The 26,059-nt window shown below is 39.3% G+C and overlaps 1 protein-coding gene across 8 annotated transcripts in view; it reads left to right on the top strand.

Annotated features, from left to right (window-relative positions):
- Window positions 1–26,059, top strand: part of vav2 (vav 2 guanine nucleotide exchange factor) — a 218,502-nt gene that overhangs the window by 163,566 nt on the left and 28,877 nt on the right. For 4 of the 8 annotated variants that reach the window (XM_017715426.2, XM_017715449.2, XM_017715466.2 and 1 more), the window contains 5 exons: window positions 6,495–6,600; window positions 7,399–7,413; window positions 10,734–10,832; window positions 13,219–13,287; window positions 14,928–15,028. In XM_017715426.2, the coding sequence (XP_017570915.1) occupies window positions 6,495–6,600; window positions 7,399–7,413; window positions 10,734–10,832; window positions 13,219–13,287; window positions 14,928–15,028 (390 nt within the window). The remainder of the gene's footprint in view (window positions 1–6,494; window positions 6,601–7,398; window positions 7,414–10,733; window positions 10,833–13,218; window positions 13,288–14,927; window positions 15,029–26,059) is intronic. The other 4 variants (XM_017715482.2, XM_017715474.2, XM_017715457.2 and 1 more) reach the window with 1 other exon arrangement.

Raw genomic sequence — 26,059 nt, 5'->3', positions numbered from 1 at the left:
AATGGGCTGCAAGTCAAATGTTAGACAAGTTACATAATGTATCCGTTTTCAGTTTTTATATGTGTTTAAATAGAAACGTATCAACCTTCGGCTGGAGCTTAAAGCAAGTTGTTACTTAACAGTTGGTACTCAGTGAAATGATCGCCTTCACCTATGAGATTCTGTTGTTGGAACTGACTACTTTCTGTATAACTTTCTGTACTTGTAGTATAGTACTAGTCAACAGTGTAAACACATAAGTAATAATAAGTGATACTTTTTTGATCCCACACAGGGCCAGATCCCTAACCTCCAGCCCACGACTGCCCCTAAAACATCTAGTTGCAGATATTTTCCTTAGTTTCTACTGTTTTCTATGTTTTAAATTGTATTGGGGAAAACTTTAATGCTGTGAAATAACATATGTAGGGTTGTGTAGTGGCCAAAAAAAGTGTCAAATATTTTACATTTTCTGTTTTCTAGGTATCAAACATTTACCTTGATGTTGCTTTCCATACTGGTTCTTTTTTTGGTGCCCTCCCAAGTAGCTATGCTACGCTCTCAAGTAGCATTTCTATCAGGCTTAAATTTGCTGATTTGACTGCCCAGAAAAAATTATCTAGCCAAACCTTTGACTGGTACTGTAGTTTGTTGCTGGAGTGGTACAGAAGGTCATGAACAAAGACAGTTTGAGGTCAATCGTCCAGCAGTTCTTTCCACACACATGAGCAACCTCATTGGTTGTCTACTGTGAGTGGGCCTCAGTCATCTATGGTGTTGCCTTTTGCCACATTCTGAAACACCTGTTCTGAAATTAACAGGAGACAGAGAAAATGAGAAAACTTCAGATGCATTTGTTTCAGCACAGATTGGTACCCTTTCAGCCATGCTCACCTCAAGCTGTGGCGCTGCATGTCACTACAACAGATCGAATTACAGCGGCGCAGTGAAGCCCAGACTAAACCGTGCTGAATGTCTCCTACGCTCTGAGCTTCCAGATCCTCTCACAGTGACTGCTTTGGAATCGAGAGGCAAGTGTATTCAGCTGAAGTTGAGAACTTTGAAAGCTGTAATAATACTGTCATGGTGTGTTAAGACCACATTAGTAATCTTCTTATTGGCTTATAGAACCCACAAAAGTCTGAATGCTGTTACCCAGTGTTATGAAGTTAAAGGGCTAATTACTGTCAAGTAGGCATACATCGACTTAATCCTTCAGCAGAATTATTTAAGCTCTAAACTATAGTTCATCAGTATTCACTTTCACACAAAGAGAAAGTGTTGTCATGTTGGTTAGTGATCATTGGCTGTTCTTATTTAGCTGTATACTTCTACCCTAAATGAATGAGTCACAGCATTATTAGACAAACTTTTAACTGCATTAGTTTGTCATGCTTATTCTCGCCTGCAGATGGTAAGAACAGAAGAGAGAAAAGTCAGTGGCTGTCCTAAGCCTTCATTCATTGAGTTGGGTATTGTGGTTGCACTGGTTGGCTGTTTTGGGGCAAGGGGTGGAGGGTTGCCCGTGGCAGCCTTTGGCAGAGCAGCCGCAGACATGCCATCTGGTCAAGCTGGTGGGAGTCATATAGTGTTAACAATTCACAAATTTTATAAAAATTCATATGCTTGCAATTTGAACCAGCAGCCCAACCCATCTGTTTTGTTACCACCGGAATTATTAGTTAATGGTTGCTATTATTGTGGTGCAATCTTGTTTAAAGCCATTCCTCATTTGATTTAACAACCATGGGCAGAACCTTGGGGTTTGACCTTAAAGATGGTTCGGTTGGTAGTACTGTGGTTGGAAATATATGTAGAATGGCATATACATTGCAGTGTAAAGGTCAGGCTACTGGACAGGTGGAATTATCTATTTTTCTTAGAGACACATGCACTGAGAACATTCGTAAGACATCTTCATGCAAAAGTTGCAGTCTTTTTGACATCTGTTTCTGTTGTGCTCTAATACTTTGTGTTCTAATGGAGTTTTAAACCACTGTGCAGTCATCGAGAAACTTTCACATCCTTTATGAAAGTGTATGTGAATGAGGCTGGGAGAACTCACATATAGTCATTTGGAAAATTCAGACAACCTCCTTAATGTATTTCATGTCTAGTCAGAACAGAAATTTGGTACAATTTATTTTTTTCAGCATCAGAGGGAAAGAAAAACAAAATAAAAGGTTTTTAACAAGACGTATAGATCTGGGCTTTGCCAACTTTGTTTCCCTGCTATTTTTTCAGACCCATAGCGTTGAACTGTATTCTCGTACTGGAAGGACAGGCAGAAAAGCATGTGTACTATATAGATCTGATGCAAGAGTGAAGTGTTATTTTCTTCTTTGTCTCAAAGATGAAAGCCTCAAGTACTGTTTATCTGATGGTGGTGGTTTTGCTGGTCGACTAGGTCTTGCACAGTTGTTAGGTCCAATTTTCATAAAACAGTTTTGGAAAGTCCAGTTTTTGTTTCACTTATTTTGCTTTGATATACCCCTTCCTTAAGTGGATTGTCTTATATCTAATCTCCTCAAAACATCTCCTGAAAAATGAATAATTTTTACACTTGATGGCTGTTTAGACTAGAAATTAAATAACTGACAGGTAGTCTCTGACCTTTGCGTACACATGGATGTGTATTTTAAGTGTGCTCCTGCTCAGTGAGAGAGTGATGACTGATTGGTCATTGCTGTGAGTGCACAGCTGGGACCAGCCAGGGAAGGACACTGTCTGTGGATGTCAGGCGCTTTAGAACAGGCCACTCAGACTGAGCCAGGCCTTCACTCGCCTGGGAGAATGAAGGCAATGTGTGCACAGATGGATGCTACTGAAGCCGTCTGGGGAGCACATGTGCGCACACACACATCAGGCTGCTAATCAAAATATCTTTAATGGTTGTGTCTATATCTGTCTGACACCAGGGAAAAACAAATCACAGACACACATGCTAGGGCTGCCATTGTTGATTCTATTAGTGAACATCCAAGCTACTGAATAATTGAATAATCAAAAAATCAGTTTTTCAAACCAGTCCAACTATAAAAATGGACTGAACTGAATAATTACATTTTTTTTAACAGAATGAAAGTAGCTGTGAAAGATCACAAGCATGGGTACAACTGTTGCATCAACAGGACCTTGGAAAAGATGTCTGAGGGCTTCATATGTTTCAGAGCAAGCACATGTTAGCCCTCACCCTCCCAGGCTGGTTGGAGATGTTCAGTAGAATAGAGTCTGACAGTGTGGCTGTGAACTGGCCATGACTAACACTGGGGAGATCATTGAGATAAAAAAGACAAAAAAGGAAAGACGTGAAAGGATATTGCATCTCTGTGTATTTTTACTCGATTATTAGAGCTTTGTCATAGCTTGCCTTCTTTAGCTTCTCAGGTCTTTTCAGTCTGTCTTAAGTGCATTGCAGTGATTTCATCATGATTTCAATCAAATTAACTATCACTCTGTTATTATGCAGCTCTTAGTGGAGAAGCCTTGTTTGAGTCCAATTTGCACCCTCTGAACAAACAGTCATAACTCGGGAAATGTTTACTCGGATAGATGTGAGATAAGACCCCTTGAGGATTATTTTGGCGTAATGTTGTGTGTAGTGAGAAGAAAATGTCTGAGTTATGACAAGTTAAACACACAGAAAATCTTGAAATAAGCAGTTTCTGATTTTGAGAAATTTACATGGGAGTGAATGGGGCAGTTTTCTGTGCCTAGTGCCAAACAAATGCTCTTAACTATAAAGCTATTTGATAAAATGATTAGATATTTTGAGGTTTCAGAAAGGACAAGTTTCTCTACCATTTAAAACCAAAACCTCTACCAAAAATACATAGCACAAGTCACGGCACCAAGACCTTCAAAACACAGTTTGAACAGAGTCTGTACGTTAAACGGTTTGGGCTGTAATCGCAGAAAAGTGTGGAAGAAGAATAAGAAGTATGAGAGATAACAATAGAGTCCATTTTCAAGCACTCTAGTTAAACAAGTGATTAACATCTGCAGAACCAGTGCAAAAAACAGTGCATTTTTGGTAGCTCTTTAATTAATGAATGACAGCATGTAAGTGATACAGAGCCTTAACATATAGTCATGGTATAGGTTACTGTATAATTGCCATCCAAATACAGGGAAATCACTGGATGTAAAGTGTTACATGCCAGATTGTTAACATGGGTTTTAATCCCATCAGTTTGCAAGCACATCTCAGGATGCACCATCCAGCTGATTCGGTAAAGGAATCAATAAATTGGCACCAATCTTTTGGACCGTCATATTTTTTCATCTCTCCTGGAGAATAAATATCATGTACCAGTTTCATTTGAATGTACCCAGCATTCTTGTGTCATCTTTCTTTGACATTTTATATGAATGTAATTAATTAGTCAATGTTCTGCATGCATAACTTTGATTGTAAGATTGTACAAAGGGTCTGGTGAAGATGAAGCTTATATATATATATATATATATATATATATATATATATATATATATATATATATATATATATATATATATATATATATATATATATATATAGCTATATATATATATATATATATATATATATATATATATATATATATATAGCTCAAAAAAATAAAGGGAACACTTAAACAACACAATATAACTCAGAGTAAATCAAACTTCTGTGAAATCAAACTGTCCACTTAGGAAGCATCACTGATTGACAATCAATTTCACATGCCGTTTTGCAAATGGAATAGACAACATGTGGAAATTATTGGCAATTAGCAAGACACATTCAATAAAGGAGTGGTTCTGCAGGTGGGGACCACAGACCACTTCTCAGTACCTTTCTGCTTTCTGGCTGATGTTTTGGTCACTTTTGAATGTTGGTGGTGCTTTCACACTCGTGGTAGCATGAGACGGACTCTACAACCCACACAAGTGGCTCAGGTAGTGCAGCTCATCCAGGATGGCACATCAATGCGAGCTGTGGCAAGAAGGTTTTCTGTGTTTGTCAGCGTAGTGTCTAGAGGCTGAAGGCGCTACCAGGAGACAGGCCAGTACACCAGGAGACGTGGAGGAGGCCGTAGGAGGGCAACAACCCAGCAGCAGGACTGCTACCTCCACCTTTGTGCAAGGAGGAACAGGAGGACCACTGCCAGAGCCCAGCAAAATGACCTCCAGCAGGCCACAAATGTGCATGTGTCTGCACAAACGGTTAGAAACTGACTCTATGAGGATGGTATGAGGGTCCGACGTCCACAGATGGGGGTTGTGCTCACAGCCCAACACCGTGCAGGACGCTTGGCATTTGCCAGAGAACACCAGGATTGGCAAATCCGCCACTGGCGCCCTGTGCTCTTCACAGATGAAAGCAGGTTCACACTGAGCACATGTGACAGACGTGACAGAGTCTGGAGACACCGTGGAGAGAGATCTGCTGCCTGCATCCTTCAGCATGACCGGTTTGGCAGTGGGTCAGTAATGGTGTGGGGTGGCATTTCTTTGTGCTCGCCAGAGGTAGCCTGACTGCCATTAGGTACCGAGATGAGATCCTCAGACCCCTTGTGAGACCATATGCTGGTGCGGTTTGCCCTGGGTTCCTCCTAATGCAGGACAATGCTAGACCTCATGTGGCTGGAGTGTGTCAGCAGTTCCTGCAAGATGAAGGCATTGAAGCTATGGACTGGCCCGCCAGTTCCCCAGACCTGAATCCGATTGAGCACATCTGGGACATCATGTCTCGCTCCATCCACCAACGCCACATTGCACCACAGACTGTCCAGGAGTTGGCGGATGCTTTAGTCCAGGTCTGGGAGGAGATCCCTCAGGAAACTGCCACCTCATCAGGAGCATGCCCAGGTGTTGTAGGGAGGTCATACAGGCACGTGGAGGCCACGCACAATACTGAGCCTCATTTTGACTTGTTTTAAGGACATCACATCAAAGTTGGATCAGCCTGTAGTGTGTTTTTCCACTTTAATTTTGTGTGTGACTCCAAATCCAGGCCTCCATTGGTTAATAAATTTGCTTTCCATTGATGATTTTTGTGTGATTTTGTTGTCAGCACATTCAACTTTGTACAGAACAAAGTATTCAATGAGAATATTTCATTCATTCAGATCTAGGATGTGTTATTTGAGTGATCCCTTTATTTTTTTGAGCAGTGTGTGTGTGTGTGTCTGTGTGTGTGTGTGTGTATATATATATATATATATATATATATATATATATATATATATATATATATATATATATATACATACATATATATATATATATATATATATATATGTATGTGTGTGTGTGTGTATATATGTGTATATATATGTATATATACACTGCTCAATGTTATATATATATATATATATAGTATATATATAATATCAGCACTTATTTCAATTATGACTATACTTTTTAAGATCGGTTTTCAGCACAAGTTTATTTGAAGCATTATATCTATTGGGTATTTGTTTCAGAATTTTTGTGTTTTTGTTCCTTCAGCTGTGATTAACATTCAGTTTATTCAATTTGTGTGTCCATAGCGAGCATGATGTGGGGGAGGACGACATCTATGACTGTGTGCCGTGTGAAGATGAAGGAGATGATATCTACGAGGACATCATTAAGGTGGAGGTTAGACAGCCCATGGTAAGTGAACCACTTCACTCATCATCGTGTGTGTGTGCGTATGTGTGTGAGTGTGTTTTGTGTGTGTGTTTGTGTGTATGAGAGAGAAAACAACAAGGAAAGTGTGTGTGCCAGGGGTGGCTGGTGACTTATTGATTTGGGTAGCACAGGAAGGTAATAACAGCTTATTAATAAAAACTTTTTAAGGGTCATAAATTGCATATATGTCCTGGGAAAATGCAAGTTTCATGAAAAGTTATAAAACTATTAATATTTGAAATGCATTAAGAATGGTATTCTTACTTAAATTCCATCCCAGCTTCTGGTGTGCTTGGCTCCAATCTGGCCAGCTTTGCCAAAGATGATCAAAAACTCAACCAACAACAACAAAATCTTAAAAACATACTCTACCTACCAATATTAACAGGACAGATCAAATGAATATACTGCAGTTAGAATGTAAACAGAGCTACTAATAACAATATCTGTACTAAATGTCTCTGTCTCTGTAGTTACTGTAACTAGTACTCTGCAGAGCAGCATACGTTCTATGGAAGTTACATAACTGCACTTGTGTTTACTTGATAGTTAATGAGAGTTAATGAAAAATTTTACATTTTATTTGATGTAGCAATTTTGGCATAGGTGGTCTTTCCTTCCCTCTACTGACCAGCCGCCTCTGTTGTATGCATATGTTTGAGAGCTCATTTAGTCTGTGTTAGAAGAACGACAGTGTTTTTCCTGCATTGTTCCCAAGGCCGTGTGCACGAGTTAACGTGCTCTGCTTACATATGCCACTTTGCCTCCTTAACGCTGCAGATCAGATACATGCAGGTGAGTTTGATCCTGATCTGATCCTCCTGCTTATGACTGTCCTACTCCCCTAGTGCTCTTCTCTCTGTTCCTCCTAGTGTCCAGTGTGTCCACACCTGCAGCTGATTCCGTGCTTGACAGGGGACCACTTGCATGGTTGTAAACAAACTTTTGGGTCATCTCAGTTGGGTCCACTGACCTAAGATTAGCAGTACAATTAATCAAAATTTTCATCAGAGAAATTTGCCCAGTGTAATTTGAACTGGTCATTTTTTAGAAGGACCAGATGTACGTAGCAAACTTTTAGAGAAAGTGCAATAAAAATGAATGAGTAGTAGTTGTCATATTTATATCGTAAGGCAATCTTCCAGAAAAGTGCTTTTGCACAGTTGTGGCTTTGAATTATTTGCTTTGTTTATAACCAAGCAATTGGCTCATAGCATAAATACCCTGTGAAACCTGCAATGATTCAGTCCCGTTAGACATTAGCTTTTTGGTGGGATGAGCATAATAAGAGTGGGTGGTAGCTCTCTCAAAATAAGAAGTCAGGCAGTAGCAGCAGATCCCTCAACACAGATGCCCCTCACTAGTCTGGAAAGTACTGTTCTGTTTCAGGGAAGTAGCAAGAGCTTATTTTAAGCCACCAAGGGAGGAAAAGAGCCCCCCTGCTGGGTGAAATCCCTGCTGGGCCCGGCCTGCCTACACACGCATAGCTCATTTGTGTCATCAGCCACAGCATGGCAAAAAAATGATATCTTGGAAAGTGAAACCCAATCAAGATATGTAATATTTCTCATTATGAGATTGTTGTATGAGTATGAAAAGATTATTGAGTCTGTTTCTAGACATTTTTATTCACTTTAAAGGGTGCATATCCTACATTTCTATTGTCATTTTAAGTCCTTTTATGGTGTTTCTGTATATTTATGTACCAAAAATGGTCATAATTTATTTTTACATGACCATTTTCCAACACCCCTGTATGCGTTAGTATGAAACAAGGTTACTGTGCATTTAAGATTGATATAAGTAAATTACCTCTGTTCTGACTGGCTACTGTTTATTATGCCACAGTCAGATGGCTTCATTATGAATGGGCAGGGCTAAATTGTTATAGACCAAATAGACGGATGTATGACATCACAAAAACATTGAATTTTAAACAGGCTATTTTGTCATCCTAGTTTCTGAGTGAAATGTACATTTCAAATATTTAATAATGCTTGCACACTATGTCGAATTACATCAGTATTTTAATTAAATATATGAGGAAAAATCAATTCTCCATTATATGGAAAATTATCTTCCATGGGCAGATTCTTTTGCTTATTTCAAGAAATAATGTTTATGTCTAGAATGTCTAGATATAGATTGAGTAATCTTATAATATTATAGCAGTCTCACAGTCAGAAATGTAAGACATATTGGCTAGATTTAGAAAGATCTTTTTTCTCAGTGAGAATCTTGCGGATACGTCAGCAACCCAGTGACACAAGCCCAGTGACTCAAATGAAAAAGGGGGCAAACTAATGATAAATATAGACAGACAGACAGACACTGGCTCAGAGATGGCTTCAGAAAGAGACAGACAAAGAAAAAGCAAGCTTAACTGGGTGTTTCCCCAGACATACTCTGAGCTCTGGAGTGTGTGTGTGTGTGTGTGTGTGTGTGTGTGTGTGTGTGTGTGTGTGTGTGTGTGTGTGTGGCTCTTATTGGATTAGTTGTTCCACCTGCAGTACCGAGCCATCAGAAACACCTCTGATCTCTTCCACTTTAACGCCACACAACCACTCTCAGCTGCTGACAAATCCCAGTCTGGGTTACAAGCACACTATGATGTAACTGGGGTTTGTCTGTAAAAGTCAGTAACACACATGTTTATTCTTCTTCTAAAAGGTCCACACCCGAACGTGATGGTGTGGTGAATACTGGGCTTTGCTGTTTGGTAATGGCCTGCTGGAAGACTGAATGCAATCTTTCCTTCCTTTCTTCTTTAATCTCTCTCTTTTTTATTGCTCTACATCTCTCTTTCTCTTGCATATTAATTTCATTCAGTTAGGTTTACAGTTATGTCCATATTTGACACTTTAAGGACAATGCCAAAACGAGACCTTTTCTGCTGCTTCATGTACTTTTACATATGTAAATTCTCTTTAAAATGAGCTCACATGCTTCCTCAAAACACACATTGCCCTCAACAATAAGGGAAGCCTTATGCATGTTTTATATAGTGATGGGTAGCACTCAGAACACTCTACATTTCTACATGCTGAAATTGATAAAAGTATTTTACAATTGCAGGGATATGCATGCAGCATAACTCTTCTGGTAGCAAGATTTAGCTACAATGGATGTTGTTAATTATGCAATGGAAAAGCGTTCCAAAAGCAAAATGAATAAACATTTGGTATATTTAAAGTGGAGATGACATCGGTATTCATGGGTATCTGTTTCTCTCATATATATATATATCTATCATATATATCATATATATTTTATATCTCTCATATATAACTCAGTGTTTCAGTATCGGTATCAGAAAAGGTAAAGTGGTCCTGTTGTGCCATCTTTAGTTTAGAGATGTAAGTATTTTTGGTTTCAGTTACAGGAAAAAGTAGTTTAAACCATCAAAACAAAAAAAATAACGATTTAAAGTGGTTAAAGGATGAAAAGGGAAAAAATATGTCATATAGATCTTTTCCTCCTCTCTATCTTGCTCTTGCACTCTTGCGCTCTCTCTCTTTCTCTCTGTTTTTCTGATAGTAAATGTTTATGGATGTGCAGGCTGGTTGCCTGGCTGAGGTGACTGCTTGCCCCAGATGTTATGTTGAGTGAGTGCAGCAGACCCAGATGTTCATTAGAGCTTTGGTCCTTGACTGTGCCACCATGCTCTCAGGCTAGTTCTGTCTCAAAAGCAGCCAAACCATTAGCATTGTCCCAGCGGGGCCAGGATTACATTTCATCATCTGGAATTTGTTCTGTTAGATCAGGTTTTGCCACTGTTCTTGTATTGAAATGGTCTTTTTTCATTAAGACTTTTTTTGCCTTCAACTTTGTAGTTACAGCTGTGTGATGGTGTTTAGAATTTTTAATGAATTCCCTACCTTTAGTCCCTGTCAAATGTGATCCGTTGCATCTATATGGGTTTTTTTGTCTGTCAAATATTCTTTGTCGCACTTTGTCCTTTCCTGTTGCCGCCTTTGCTCTGCTTCCTCCAAAATGTAACAGTTCCTCTAACAGTCTGGTTCTTGGACAGGCATTCAGAAAAAAAACAGCAGTGGTTTCACCTGCAGAATGGCCTACAGTATCGTGTGTCTGTGTGCTTGCTCTTTTTATCACAGAAAATGGGCATGACTGAGGACGACAAGAGGAACTGCTGCTTGGTGGAGATCCAGGAGACCGAGGCGAAGTACTACAAGACACTGGAGGACATTGAGAAGGTGAGTGTATGCACACTGAGAGCTTTTCTACAGCGCTAGGGAGCCCAGAAGGAGGACAAGGTTACAGTGACATTCTGGGTAGGAATAGAGTCTGACTGGAGGAGAGAATGAAATGAGATGAGATAGTAGGAGGAAGAGGAGAGGATGTTATTGACAGAAGAAGACAAGGTGTGGCTGAAGTAGGACACAGTCGTGGATAGGACACATAGGCTAGAGCAGAGCTTGATTTTACAGAGGATGCAAGTTGATGCCGTTTCCCTGGTCAAGAAAACAAGACATAAATCATCCGTCTTATAAACTTTTCACCCTCCATTTGCACCATCTTTGTAATAATGTCATTATGCAGTAACATTTAAAATATCATTTCATCTGTGTTTGAGATTTACACACCAAGTTGCCTTGAATGTACAAATCACAAGGTAAATCTGTTGAAGGTTAGTCTCGCAGGGCCAGGTGTGTTCTTGTAACATGAACGTCTGGGGACAACCATGAAAAAATGTATGCTAAATGCAGGTGGGAACAAAGTGAGTGTGAAATTTCTAAACCGGTCCAAAGGCTTTGTGAAGGCAGAGCTCAAAATAGAGCAGTTATGTTAATTTGTTAATGTTCTCGTTTACAATTTGTTAGACAATTCAGGATTACAGAAGTCGTTTTAGAATGGCACAGTGGAGTCGTGCCTGATTCATTCAGACTGGTTTCATAGCTGAATATAAACACTGAACAAAAGCTGTCGTTTACAATGTAACAAAAGTAAAACAGAACAGTGTGAGACAAAAAAAAAACAGGAAAATCATTCAAGCTTAACCAACACAATAGCAAACCGATTATTTCTCTTTTTTTACCTGAATGAATAAAAAAGAGAAGTTTGTGTGAATTAGTGGCCATGCTGTTGCAGTCCTGATCTGATATATTAGCACCAAGTCAACGCATTAGCCCTGAGTAAAGGCATTAGCCACAACCTAACATGCTAGCATAATGCAGTATGAAATGTTATAAGCTAAGGATACATTGTGGTGTTATAGCATGAAAAGCTACTTCTCTCCCCACCACTGGTCCTTTAAATCCCCCTTTCCCCTGAAATGGTGTTTTAATTTGACATCTGGGTTATAGAGACAAAAGTACAGAAGGGTACAGAAAGTTGTTTCCAGTTGTTACTAGAAAAGAAATATAAAGAGACTCACACCTCTGCCTTGAGGAGAAACCTCTGACACTCAGGGCTTAATGAAAGAACACAGATGTCCTCTCAGCAGATCAATACTATCGGCATAGAGTCCTTGAGGCATTACTTATGCACCCTTACACACATATAATGAGTAACATGCACACAACTTTTAACACCCAGTGCATCCTTCAACATGTGGTTCCAACCCCCCTCCCCCCACCCCCTTTCTCTCTCTCTCTCTTTCTCTCTCTTCCAATCTATAATTTTTTTCTCTCTATAGTACTCACTCATTCTTACACACTCACTTGGCTTCAGAGCTTCATTGTTAATCTTGTAATAAAACTGTCCAGCTTTGCTGTAGTGAGGTGATTAGTCTCTGCCATGGCACACAGGAAGAGACCCTCACTGTGTCTATTATCAGAACACAATTCTGTTTGCTAAGCAAACCAAACAAGCACTCATAAACCTGCAAAATGAGCCCCCAATGATCATTTGATTCATATTGCCTTAATTGAACCAAATGTGTCAATATTACTCTCACACACAGTCTCTTCATTATATTGGAATTGAGATAAATGAGTCAATGCTTTTGTCAGGAATGATCAGGGTTTATGCGGTTTGGAGGATCTGCAGCATTGCTGTCTATATATTTAATCCGTGTCCTATCAAAACCTTGTACCTCCATGTTTTGTTACACCATATTAAAACACCAGCAGCCTTTTGTGTGAACTTCAATAGATTAATAGAAATGGTCCACAATTACTTGCAGTAACAAAGTGTTACATTATGAACATTTAAGTTTAAGAACGTTATCATTTCAGAAACACAATGTTTTGTTATGACACTGGCAATTTGTTTGCTTGCTCACTTTTGTCAAAACCCAGTTCCCTTAACAAAATAAGTTTGGGGTTTTTTTTGTTTTGTTTTTTGTTTTGTTTTTTATTACTGAAAGGACCGTTTGATCAGGGAAAGTGAATGTGAAAGCTGCAGGAGGATTTAAAACCTTTACTTGTAATACCGAAGTGCTGGTACTTGAACAGGACATCGTCTGCACCACAGCTAACCTTGTCATATAGGAAACTCCTCCACATAACATCCCGTTATAAATCAGCGGCCAACCATGACCTACACCTCATCACTGTGTGAAACTGTTGATATTTCAGATAAACACTTATTTGCATTTAAAATTGCAGCTGAGATTTCTTGCCTTGTTTGTTCCCTCAGAGTTACATGATGCCCCTGAAGCAAGTCTTAACTCCACAGGAGATGGAGGCCATTTTTGTTAACCTAGAGGTGGGTCCATGCTTATTTTAAATGGAAAAGAGCTCTAGTCTAAAAAAGTCTAAAGCATTTGTTTTATGTTTTCACTTTCAATACCAAGTATGTGTTACACATCATTAGAAGGTATTTGTGAATTTCATAGCCAGTATGAGTACTTTTACTAGCATACGTATATAGTCTTGTATATTAAATAGTCTTATAAATTATTTTTCTTTACTGCACTTTAATATGTAATAACATGCTAAAGTTTCTTAAAGGCATGTAAGAATTTACAAACCTCAGTTGCAAAATATGTGTGACAGTGTACTGTTTGACCTGGATGAAATTGAAAACAGCACACATGACACTCTCTGATTAAGCAGCCATTCTGTTGTAACTCATGCAGAATGTGGCTTGGCACTGTCATGTTGAAAGTCTGAACATCCCTTAAAATGACATTGTCTAGATGGCAGCAAGTGTTGCTCCAAAATGTGTATTTATCTTTCAGCATTAATGATGCCTTCTCAGACGCACACTGGCTTTTGAACTTCGTCTTTCCTTCTTTGGCCCGGTGAAAACAACATCCATTATCTCTATAAATGATCTGAAAGGCTGACTTGTCAAAACCATGATATACATTTCCAGTGTGCGTCTGTTCATTTCAGATTAGCTTGAGTCCAGAGAAGATGTTGTTGACAAATGGCTTCCACTGTGCATAGTACAGGCTTGCATTTGTGGCTGTAGCGATGAGCAACACTGACAATGGCTTGCCAAAGTGTTCCTGAGCTCATGTGGTAATATTGATCACATAATTATTGCAATGTGTTCTGAGAATTCAAAGGTCACGCACATTCAGTTTCCAGATTTTCAGCCTTGCCCTTACCACCTGGAGATTTCTGAATTCCCTGAATCTTTTGATGATGCTATGTACTGTAGAAGGTGAAATGCCAACAAATTTGTTGAGGAACATTTATTCTTAAGCTCTTGGTTTATGTGCTGAAGTGTTTTTTTTGTTTTGTTTTGTTTTTTGTTTGTGTTTTTTTGTGGAGAGCCTCAACCCATCCTTGTTTGTAAATGACTGTGCCTTTCCTAGGCACTCCTTTTATAACTGAGCATCAGTGCATCCCTTGTTTAAGGTGATTTTTAAACATTTCACCATGTTTCTAGTCTTAAATTGCACATGCCAGTTTTTTAATGTTCTGTAGGGATTATTTTCAGAATCGGTTTATTTACAAAAAAATGCAATGAAGTTGATAAGGAACACAAAGAATGAGAAATATCTTTATATGGTTGTCTGTTAAATACAGGTCAGAGGGGATTTGCAGTTCTGTTTTCTGATTTTATTTGCACATTCTGTCCCAACATTTTTGGAATTAAGGTTTATATTTGGCATTAAACTGCAGACTCACTACACTGTGATTTGTGTATTTGTGCTAATGATTTATACCACAAATAATGGGTATTGGGTACAAAATAAATGGGTAATGCAGTTGTTTAGAGGTGCATTGATATACACCCATGCATTAACTGGTACCTCTGTCTGTAAAGATATTTCTCTCTTTGTGTGCTTAATAGTGGTCTATCTACTTCTAGAAAACTCTTAGGCACACTGTGTATTAGTGCATGGCACTGGATTAAAGCATGAATGGTCCTGACACTGTAATTTTCTGTAGGATATCATCAAAGTCCATTTTGCCCTGCTGAGAGCCATTGACCTGAACATGGTGAGTGGTGGCAACGGCCTGGGAAAGATCTTCCTAGACTTCAAGGAGAGGTCAGTAACATTTTACACTTATCTGTGTGTGAGTGAGAGTAAGCAAGACAGAGTGAAAGAGGTAGTGAAGCCAGAAGTAGATGGTAGTAACCTCAGTGCTAGGCCCAAAAAATAAAATGAGCAAATAAAGTGTCAGCTGTCTTGTGGGCGTACAGATTCCTTAGCTTTGTAACACACACAGAAACCATTTCACCTTCTGAAAAGGAGCTCTGATAAGACAGTGTTTGGTCATAAAGTAGTGAAAGTCATTCAGATTGCATATTGGCCTGCAGTGCCACTGGTCATTGGCCTGAGACTGCTGCTGAATCAGCACACATGCACTGCAGCTATGTGGGCTCTCTGGGCACTGAAGCATGACTAAGGAAAAAGCTCCATAGATAGTAGTCAGCTAATTCTTCCCATGCTTCACTATTTGCTCCATGTCATCAGCCTTTATGGGGACCCAGTGTGGCCTCCTCTGCCTACCCTTCTGAAGCCTGGTCTTGTTGGTTTCAGCACATTTTCTGTGTTATTCCATTTGGGACCCACCAAGACAACATCTAATGAAAATGCCCAAAGTCTTCCTAGCAGTTTGAATCGGCAAATTCTCGGAGATCCCAGCTTTGCTCTTTCAGGTCTATGGTTTAATAAGCAGCCCAAGTGATCCTTTGACTCTGAGTCTGTCTGCATTAGAATCTCAGCAATGAATTCAGGCATAGGTGCAGAGCTCTTACACTCACAGTTTCTGAGCATGCTGTCTTATTAGGTGGTGCATATTAAAGCATCTTTCTGTCGGCTGTATCCATTTAATATTATATGCCTAGCAGAGCTCTATGTTGCCAGTTTATTAGCAAAACCTATATTGTACCTACACTCATAGGCTGTTTCATCAGGCTATATAGGAGCACTTTGTGGATATATATTTCTGATTGTAGCCCATGTGTTGCTATGTACAATTGGTTATCCGCCCTTGTCCTGAAAAATTTAATTACTATAGAAACACAGCTGCCCTGTTAATTTGGCATTAGTTGTCAGTGTATTTGGCATAGAAACTTGGTTGTGAACCTTTTAAACCCTGTGTACACAAATTATTAGGCCTGTCACCATTGACATAATTGCCTGAATGCCTTTATTTGAGCTAATTTTCAACAGTTATCAGCTTTCATAGTGTTTACCTTGCAACAAATAGCAGACTGGGTGGGTTTCCATAAATTGGGTTAAGGAAAATAAATATTTAATTTGAAAAAAAAAATGCTTTAATTGAGACATTTTTATATGTTTATTTGAGCTTGAGTTGTGTCTTTCATCATTTTGGTAGCTGTCAAGTATCATCAGCTAGGAAGCAACAAAGTTAAACTGATTTAGCCAGTCGCATACAAAGAAGACAATTTGTTAATCACAATTATTTTTGTGGCAGCTAACAGTCAGCTAAAATTTCATGATCGTGACAGACCTCCATACCACACCTACAACCCCAATTCCAATGAAGTTGGGACGTTGTATAAAATCTAAATAAAAACAGAATACGATGATTTGCAAATCCTTTTCAACCTATATTCAATTGAATACACTACAAAGACAAGATATTTAATGTTCAAACGGATAAACTTTATTGTTTTTTGCAAATATTCACTCATTTTGAATTTGATGCCTGCAACACGTTCCAAAGAAGTTGGGACAGGGGCGTGTTTACCGTTGTGTTAAAAGGAAAGGTAATGTAACTTCATTCAATAAGCGTGTGGGAACTGAGGACACTAATTGTTGAAGCTTTGTAGGTGGAATTGTTTCCCATTCTTGCTTGATGTACAACTTCAGTTGCTCAACAGTCCGGAGTCTCCGTTGTCGTATTTTGTGCTTCATAATGCGCCACACATTTTCAATGTACCCGCACTCTTTTACTATGAAGCCACGCTGTTGTAACACATGTCGAATGTGGCTTGGCCTTGTCTTGCTGAAATAAGCAGGGACGTCCCTGAAAAAGATGTTGCTTGGATGGCAGCATATGTTGCTCCAAAACCTGTATGTACCATTAAGCATTAATGGTGCCTTCACAGATGTGCAAGTTACCCATGCCATGGGCACTAACACACCCCCACACCATCAGACATGCTGGCTTTTGAACTTTGCACTGATAATAATCCAGAAAGTCCTTTTCCTCTTTGGCCCGGAGGACACGACGTCCATGATTTCCAAAAACAATTTGAAATGTGGATTCAGACCACAGGACACTTTTCCACTTTGCGTCAGTCCATCTCAGATGAGCTCGGGCCCAGAGAAGCCGGCGGCGTTTCTAGGTGTTGTTGATATATGGCTTTCACTTTGCAAGGCAGAGTTTTAACTTGCACTTGTAGACGGAGCGACGAACTGTGTTCAGTGACGGTGGTTTTCTGAAGTGTTCCTGAGCCCGTGTGGTAATATCCGTTACAGAATGATGTCGGTTTTTAATGCAGTGCCGCCTGAGGGATCGAAGTTCACGGGCATTCAATGTTGGTTTTCTGCCTTGCCGCTTACTTGCAGAGATTTCTTCACATTCTCTCAATCTTTTGATGATATTATGGACTGTAGATGATGAAATCCCTAAATTCCTTGCAACTGCACAGTGAGAAATGTTGTTCTTACACTGTTGGACTATTTGCTCACGCAGTTGTTCACAAAGTGGTGAACCTCACTACATCCACAACTGAGCCTTTCAGGGATGCTCCCTTTATACCCAGTCATGACACTCACCTGTTTCCAATTAACCTGTTCACCTGTGAAATGTTCCAAACAGGTGTTTTTTTGAGCATTCCTCAACTTTCCCAGTCTTTTGTTGCCCCTGTCCCAACTTCTTTGGAACATTTTACAGGCATCAAATTCAAAATGAGTGAATATTTGCAAAAAATAATAAAGTTTATCAATTTGAACATTAAATATCTTGTCTTTGTAATGTATTCAAATGAATATAGGTTGAAAAGGATTTCCAAATCATCGTATTCTGTTTTTATTTGTTTTACACAACGTCTCAACTTCATTGGAATTGGGGTTGTACCTTGTTAGTACAACTTGTAAGTATACAGTTAGAAGCTGTACCTTATCTTATTCAAAGCACACTTTATGCAGCTACACTCTAGCCCATTATCAGTAGGCTATTTCTGGTTCAATAAAACTGAACCCCGGTACAATTGTTCTGATATTGTGGCTCAACAAGTGAGAATGGAGAGTCAAACATGGTGTGCACCAAATTTGTGAACTCCATTTGAGCTTTGGTCTGAAATTTGGACCAGACACATAAGGTGTTGTCTCCCTGCAGCATTCTTTGGTAACTGCTGTAGATGATTTCCTGATGCCGATCGGCACATGGATGGATTTTTTAAATTTACCATAATGCATTTTTTCACATTGCATTTTGTCACAGAAAATGGCTCTGGTTTTTGCCCTCTTTGCGTTAGTCTAACAATACCTCTTAAATGTGACTAAATAGTGGTAACAAAAGGCCTTGAGTGGTTTATTACTTAAACTATAAAACTCATTTGTGTTTTGGGGGCCACATTGATCATAAACTCACATTAAAGGGACCATCAGTATATCCAGTCACATCAATATATCCAGCAACTTGCCAATAATATGTGCCATTTTGCTTCATTTTACAGTATGTTTTCAAATTGCAATCAGTGACTAGCTCAATCACATGACAATAACAGATTGTTATTGCTTTGTAGTACTGTAACGTAACAACAATAAATACAGAGCAGATCAGTTTTTAAAGCCCCCGCAGTCAAACTCTTCAGTGACGGTCAAATTAACAGTTTTGTACAAACCTATAAAGAAAACTGCAACCTGAGCCACATCACTACTGTCTGTGCTCTTGTCTGTTGAAAAACTAATGAATGATTATACTCTCTCCTTCATCTGCCTGTCCAAGTTTTTGACTGTCTTTTACAGTTTGTCTCAAACTTATATCAGCAAAAGCATGTCAGTTTTCAGAGCATACAAGTGCAGCTGCCTTCAACATGCAAGTTTTAATGAACTCTAATTCAGAATATGGCAATTATAAAACTAGCATTCAGAGCAGCATCAGTCATGTTATGGTTAGCTTGTCTGTCTTGTCTGTCTGTAGCTGCCCAGTAATCTGGTTGTACTTTTTACCAAGATTTTGTTTCATAGGACTTTCGAATGTTAAATTCTTTGCTCATGGTTGCGGGGAACAAATTCATAAAATGGGTTTGTAATTTATTTCCCAAAAGAAACATGCCCTTTTTTCATGCTCCATTTTTCTTGGAACAAGCTTCAGAATCTACCTGATGTTCCACTGACAGATGATTATCAATGCACAAAGGTGCTAGCTTGCATGTGTTCATTATGAACCACTTGGAAACTGCGCCAAGAGTGGCAACAAGGACTTCTAACAGATAAATCAGTAACTGCATCTGGGCCACAATAAAACCAGAAAACGACGAGGTGGATAAACCAGAGACTGTACAGAGACTTGCTGTGAAACCAACCTGCACGCCAACCTTCAGGGTTAAAGGGTAAATTAGCAGTTATGCATTAACACCAGTGTTTAAGATCATTTATTGTTGAAACTGTTGATGTTAAAACATTCAGCCGTACTTTATTACTGCAAATTTTAGTTTTACCTAAAAATCTAATTCTGTTGGAGAGAACAGGGCAGTAAAAGAGCTGCATGTTGCCGACCCCTGGTCTAAAATGGGAACTGATCCGTGGGCATAAGCACGCACTAAAAAAACACCAGCACGTTGTGGTGCAGCATGTTAATGAAAAGTATTCTGATCAGCTTTGATTGACACCTGTAGTTGACTTGATTTGCTGGATGCTAGGTGTAAAGTGGTTTTATGATGGTCATAAAGATCCGTTATTGCTGTGTATTCAGTTCATGGGGCTGCATTTATATGAGAGATGAGTCTAAAGGCAAGTGGGATTAGATCAAAATTAGTCTGTCGACCGGAATAATTGCTGTTGGCAGAGGATTGTTTTTCCTGCACTGTGTGCCTCTTGTTGAACTTGGGGAAAGGTTGCATCAGCTGCTGAATGGACATATGCTGCATATCATCTAGAGGAATGATAAAAAAGATTGCATCTTATTCTAAACTAATCACCCTGGCGCTGTTTCTTCTGCTCTTGACTATGCATTCAAAGTCTCTTATCTCCTCCCTTCTCTCCTTCAGGCATCTTATTTTGATTCCTACTCTTCTGTCATATCTTTGATTTTCCTATCTGTTGTGCTTGATGGGTAAAGGGGTAAACGGACTGTGAGCTGGAGTGGAATGGTTTGCGGGTTGTGATAAGGAGTGTGGAGAGTTGCTCATCATTGTGAGTGAATGGTGCAGCTGCAGGGCGCAGGCTGGATTTGCATAGAGCTGCAGAGCTGTGATCTCCACCCTGCAGAGGTGGAGACAGTGATAATCATGGGTTTGGCTTTCTTAATGAAAGCACATGCTGACAGCAACTCACCGAGAATATTCCTTTACATCCATCCCCTTTCCTTTCCTTTTTTTTTTTTTTTTAAAAACAAGCATCTTGCAGAAAAGCATGTTTGTGTGTGTGTGTGTATGTTTTCAGGTTGAAAAAGTTCTAACTTCATAGGAAAACTTCAAGAGCAGAAATATTTCTTGTTAGTGAGCTTAAGATTTGGGTAAGCTTTAGTGTCAGGCTTAGGAAAGTCTTATTACAAATAGTTATATTTATATTAAACATATTTCATGTAGGTACATATTTGACATGATTATTACAGAGGTGTACTTGCCTATATTTATACAACAGTTCCGGTCACGCAAGCTGATTGGTTGAGAAGCATTCAAACCGTGCTGTTATTTCACCATAATATCACAGGTTTTTCACAAACACTATATCACTTTGCTGAGACGCCATTGCTAAGCAACGACTTTGACAGCTATAGGAGATGCTCAAGCCATTTGAACTATTTTACTTCTCAATTTGCCACAAACAGAAAATGGACACTTTTAATAATCACATTTGACCAACACCAATTTGGTCAGAATCTGAAGATGAGACTACACTAAATTCCCAAACTGTCAGTTGGTCTATGTGGAGCTGGAGGACGAACTGCCGAGTGAGCAGTGTTCGTTACTCTGACATAGGAACAAGCTGCATGCTAAGGAGCTATAATTTGGCAGAAGGAATTGTGAACATTAAAACATATTAAATGCCACGTTCACTGACCAATTTATTTCTTTCTTACTTTATTTATTTGACTGTTGTATAAAAGCAATAGAACACTCAAGGTTGTGTGTTATCAGAAATAGCAATCATATATGACATATGATGTATAGATACAATCATGCATCACAGCCCATAATAGAGAGTTTACTTTGGGCAATGGGCAAGTTATTGCAAAGAATACCACAAGTAACCTGCAATGCCAAAATGCTAATCAGTCACAACTGATCACAAAAAAAATGGTCTTTTATTAGTCATGGTTAGACTGGTTCTGTTTAGCAGGTCAAGTGGTATGACCCCAGGAAAATGTTTATTATTTTTATTAGAATAATGTTTACTTATTAGATAAAAATGTATGTATAAACTTGAATTCAAGAGCAAATTATAGGTGTCCAAGTGCAAAGACTAGGTTATACATGTTTTAGTAGTGGTAAATAACGTGGTAAATCAGAATCAGAGACACTTTATTTTGACAAGTATGTTGCACATACAAGGAGTTTGTCTTGGTGAGTGAACACATGCATAACATGACATTCTTAACAGACCAGCCAAACACTCAGTCTGTAAATAAGTGTTCAGCTAAGGAAAAATACAGTAAAGTACAAAAAAGAATTAAAAACAAAGAGCTATGAGAGAGAAGCTATAGAGATATGTGAATATCTGTACATGAGATGTGCGGATATCTGTACATGTGCATATATGAATGTTTGTAAATATCCAGTAGACATATTCTATAAAATATACTATAAAACTGTTTACATATTACAGAATGATATAAACAATGTAAAAAGATTCACTTCCACTGTGGTGAATGAGTGCTACAGCTCTGGGGGGAAAAGCTGTTTGCATGTCTGGTTGTGCTAGCTTTGATGACCCTGAGAGACCAAAGAGGAGCAGCTAGAAGAGGTGATGTCCAGGATGAGAGGGGCCAGCTGTAATTTTGCTGGCACACTTCATCACCCTGCTGTGGTAGATGTCCTGAAGCGTTTGCAGACTACATCCAGTTTGGAGGAACCAAACAGATGGTTATGGATAATGTGAGGACAGACTCCATAATCGCTATGTAGAACTGGAAAGTATACATAATAAAGTATACACATTAGCATGTATATGTATGTTTTTTATTATATATTTTTTATCATGTATATTTTATTTATTGTTATCAGTGTGTTTTTTTATGGTTACAATAGTTATGAACCAAATACCAAAACACCAGATAGATTGTAGCAGATACAAAAATGCTAATATCCAGATTTTTAAAATCATTTTAAAAGCCTCCTTTGGCACTGGCCCATGAATATAAATAACCAGACATCCTTACTTCATTTATTTATTATTATTATTATTATCATTATTATTATTATTGTATTATATAAAAGTGCATGTGTGTGCACGCACGTGTGTATGTGTGTGTGTGCCTGTGTTCCAGAGAGAATGGTCCGATTGCTGAGATTTAGTGGTGGAGGCGTGTTCTGCTCTTTTAAAAAAGCCTCTGCTAAAGAATAGGGTGAGGCAGCAGCTCTATTGTTTCAGGGCATCAGTTTGCATAGGTAATTGGCTCATTAGAAGCCTCTGTGCTGAACCCTGGGGGCTGTGTCCCGTGAAGCTGGCGTGACGGCACCGCCTCTCTCGCCTGCGCTCCTTTATTTATCTAACTCGGAGCCTGTGACCTCATCCAGCCTTCCTGCCATGGTCTCCTGAGCTAACGTGCACTTTGACACAACACAGCAAAGACCCAGCTCACAAAGCACTCTCTCATCTAAGGGGAAAACTGAAGGGGTAGGTTCTCAGCTTATTGCATATAGATAGCCACAGCTTGCCCTGACCTCCTTGTGGCCTATTCAGTCTGGCTCTCCCAGATTTCTATACATTTTCAAACATGAAATACTATTTCACTGTGGCTTGGCTAAATACGTGATTGTTTATATTTACTGAGAGATGTGCATCCATCCAGTATGCTCAACTAATCAACATTTTAAATTCTGTATTTAGTCAATGTCAATTCTAACACCTGAGTGCTTCCCTTTTAATTTGTCCAACCATTGACTGTGATGCTAGATAATTGTCTTGTTTTAAAATGATGTGCCATCACATCCATATACTATCTAGACTGGACTGGTCTCCTCAGAGGTTGCTGCTGCAAAGCATTGGGTTTCATTTCATGCATGCACATACGAACATGTGTTTACGTGTGGTTATCTTTTTCAATCTGCAGTTTCATCAAGCATAATAAATAGTTGTATTTCACTCACATTCTTTTGTTGTTTGCTGACATCAAACTTGGAGAGGAGAGAACACAAGTTTGCCCGATTGCTGTTTAAGAAAGTAAAAGTGAGGTTTTGGCTTTCTAAGGAGAATAACTATATGTGCACAATTATTGGGCAACTATTATTGTGCAGGATTATTACGCAGCTAAATGAAAAACACACATTATCCCATCTCACTTTTTTATTTTCATCTGTTCAAGTAAGAATTATGAACAAACAACTCAAAACATTCCAATAAACATTTCTGACATAAAAAAAATTAGTGACCAATATAGCCACCCTTCTTTTCAGTAACAGTGATAAGCATTCCATTCATGGAGTCTGTCAGTTTCTTGATCTGTTGATGATCAACTTTTTGCACAGCAGCAACTACAGCCTCCGAGACACTGTTCAGAGAGGTGTACTGTTTTCCTTCACTGTAAATCTCCTGTTTAAGAATTGCCCACAAGTTCTCAGTTGGGTTCAGGTCAGGTGAGGAAGGGGGCCATGTCATACGTTTTTCATCTTTAATGCCTTTACTGGCGAGCCATGCAGAGGAGTACTTGGATGCATGTGATGGAGCATTGTCCTGCATAAAAATCATTGTCTTTTGAAAGATGCAGACTTCTTCCTGTACCACTGCTTAAAGAAAGTGTCTTCTAAAAACTGCCAGTAGGCAGTTTCTTCAGCCCGAAAATGTCCAACCAGCTCATCTTTAATAATAAGAGCCCATACCAGTACCCCACCTCCACCTTGCTGGCGTCTGACTCGAAGTGGAGCTCTGTCCCGTTACTGATCGTGCCACGGGCCCATCCATCTGGTCCGTCAAGAGTCACTCTCATTTAATCAGTCCATGAAACCTTTGAAAAATCTGTCTACAGATATTTCTTGGACCAATCTAGATGCTTCAGCTTATGTGTCTTGTTCAGCGGTGGTCGGGTTTCAGCCTTCCTTACCTTGGCCATGTCTCTGAGCGCTGAACATCTTGTACTTCTTGATACTCCAGCTAGGCTGCAGTTCTGGAATATGACAGAACTAGAAGGTAATGGGTTCCTGGTAGCTTCATGCTTGTTTCTTCTCAAATCCTTGGCAGTTAATTTGCATCTTTTTTTCTCAGCATGTTTCTTGCGACCCGTTTCTTTTCTTTGCAACAAAACATTTGATGGTTCTGAATCACGCCCCAATATCTTAGCAATTTCAAGAGTTCTGCATCCCTCTGATAATTACCTCTGGTAATTTTTGACTTTTCAGAGTCAGTTCAATCTCTTTTTTGGCCCATTTTGCCTGAAGAAAAAAGCTGCCTAATAATTATGCACATCTTGATATAGGGTGTTGACCTCCTTAGGCCACACCCTCCCTCATTACACAGATACACATCACCTGCTTTGCTTAAATCCATTAAGCAATCAAGTTTGTCCAGCTTGGAGTTAGAAAATATGCCTAAAATAATATTATGGTCAAAATACTCACTTGCCTAATAATTGTGCACACAGTGTACTAATCTGGAAAGTTTTAACGCAAGATGTTGAAACATTGCTGTGAGGATTTGATTGAATTTAGCCACAAGAGTATTAGTGAGATCAGGTATTGATATTTGGTAGTTAGTTCTGGATCACAAACACAACTCCAGCTCATCTCAAAGATATTGGATCAAGCTCCATCACTCCAGAGAACGCAGTTCCATTGCTCTATAGCCCTGTGCTGAGGGACTTAATATCCTTCTAGCTGATGCTTGGCATTGGACATGGTGACCTTAGGCTCATGTGCTGCAGCTTTCACAGCATCACATTCCATTGATCAGTGCTTTTCTATGGAGATTATACAAGCTGTCTGTGTGCTCTATCCCAGTATTACTTTCTGTCTTTCTGTTTCTATTCTATCTGTTCCTCTTTGACAGAGTTACTGTAGGTTTTCAGACTCTTGCACCACACTTTCCCCACATCAAAGCAAAAGTGGACAAGCCATAACATCTTACTGAGAGTCAGACATGTTTTTCCTGAAATTAAAGAATGCTTGAAAGTCTGCTCGAAAAAAAGACTCTCTGCTTTGACACAAATCTGCATATGACAGAAAATGGTAATATTTACATTTAATGACATTAGGCAAATACAGCTGCGAGTATTTTTGGTAGATTATTCATTTCATTCAAGCGGGACCGCATCAGCTGTCTTTGCCATTCGACTTGAGATTGACATGTTTCTGTGTCTCATTATGAAGTGTGTGCTTCTCCTTCTTCTTTCTCTACAAAGAGGGAAATGGCCAGGGGATTTGGCCTGCCTGGCGCCTGCTGTGCACCACACCTCCATCCGCGCCTCTGAGGGCCCAGCTGACTTTAATTAATTTTGTTATCTCCTCTTGTAAGTCCCAGTGACCTTTTGCAGTGATGCATACCGCAGAATGAAATGAATGAGTAGCTTTTGAAGACACAGACTCATCGAATGGCAGAGGGAAAATGCCAGTGTGTGCGTGTGTGTGTGTGCGCATGCATTTTTAAGTGTCTATGCTCAGAGAGAGACGTGAAGGAGAGAGAAGGAAAGATAGATAGAAAGGGACTGATGAAGTGTAAGGTAAGTATTTCAGCTTAGAACCAGCCATGGGAAAGGTCACCCAGCACTTAAAGAAGATTCAA

Source organism: Pygocentrus nattereri, chromosome 16 (genome assembly GCF_015220715.1).
Source record: "Pygocentrus nattereri isolate fPygNat1 chromosome 16, fPygNat1.pri, whole genome shotgun sequence".
Taxonomy (NCBI): domain Eukaryota; kingdom Metazoa; phylum Chordata; class Actinopteri; order Characiformes; family Serrasalmidae; genus Pygocentrus; species Pygocentrus nattereri.
Note: the sequence above shows the minus strand (reverse complement) of the source record. Positions and strands in the feature narration are given on the sequence as shown.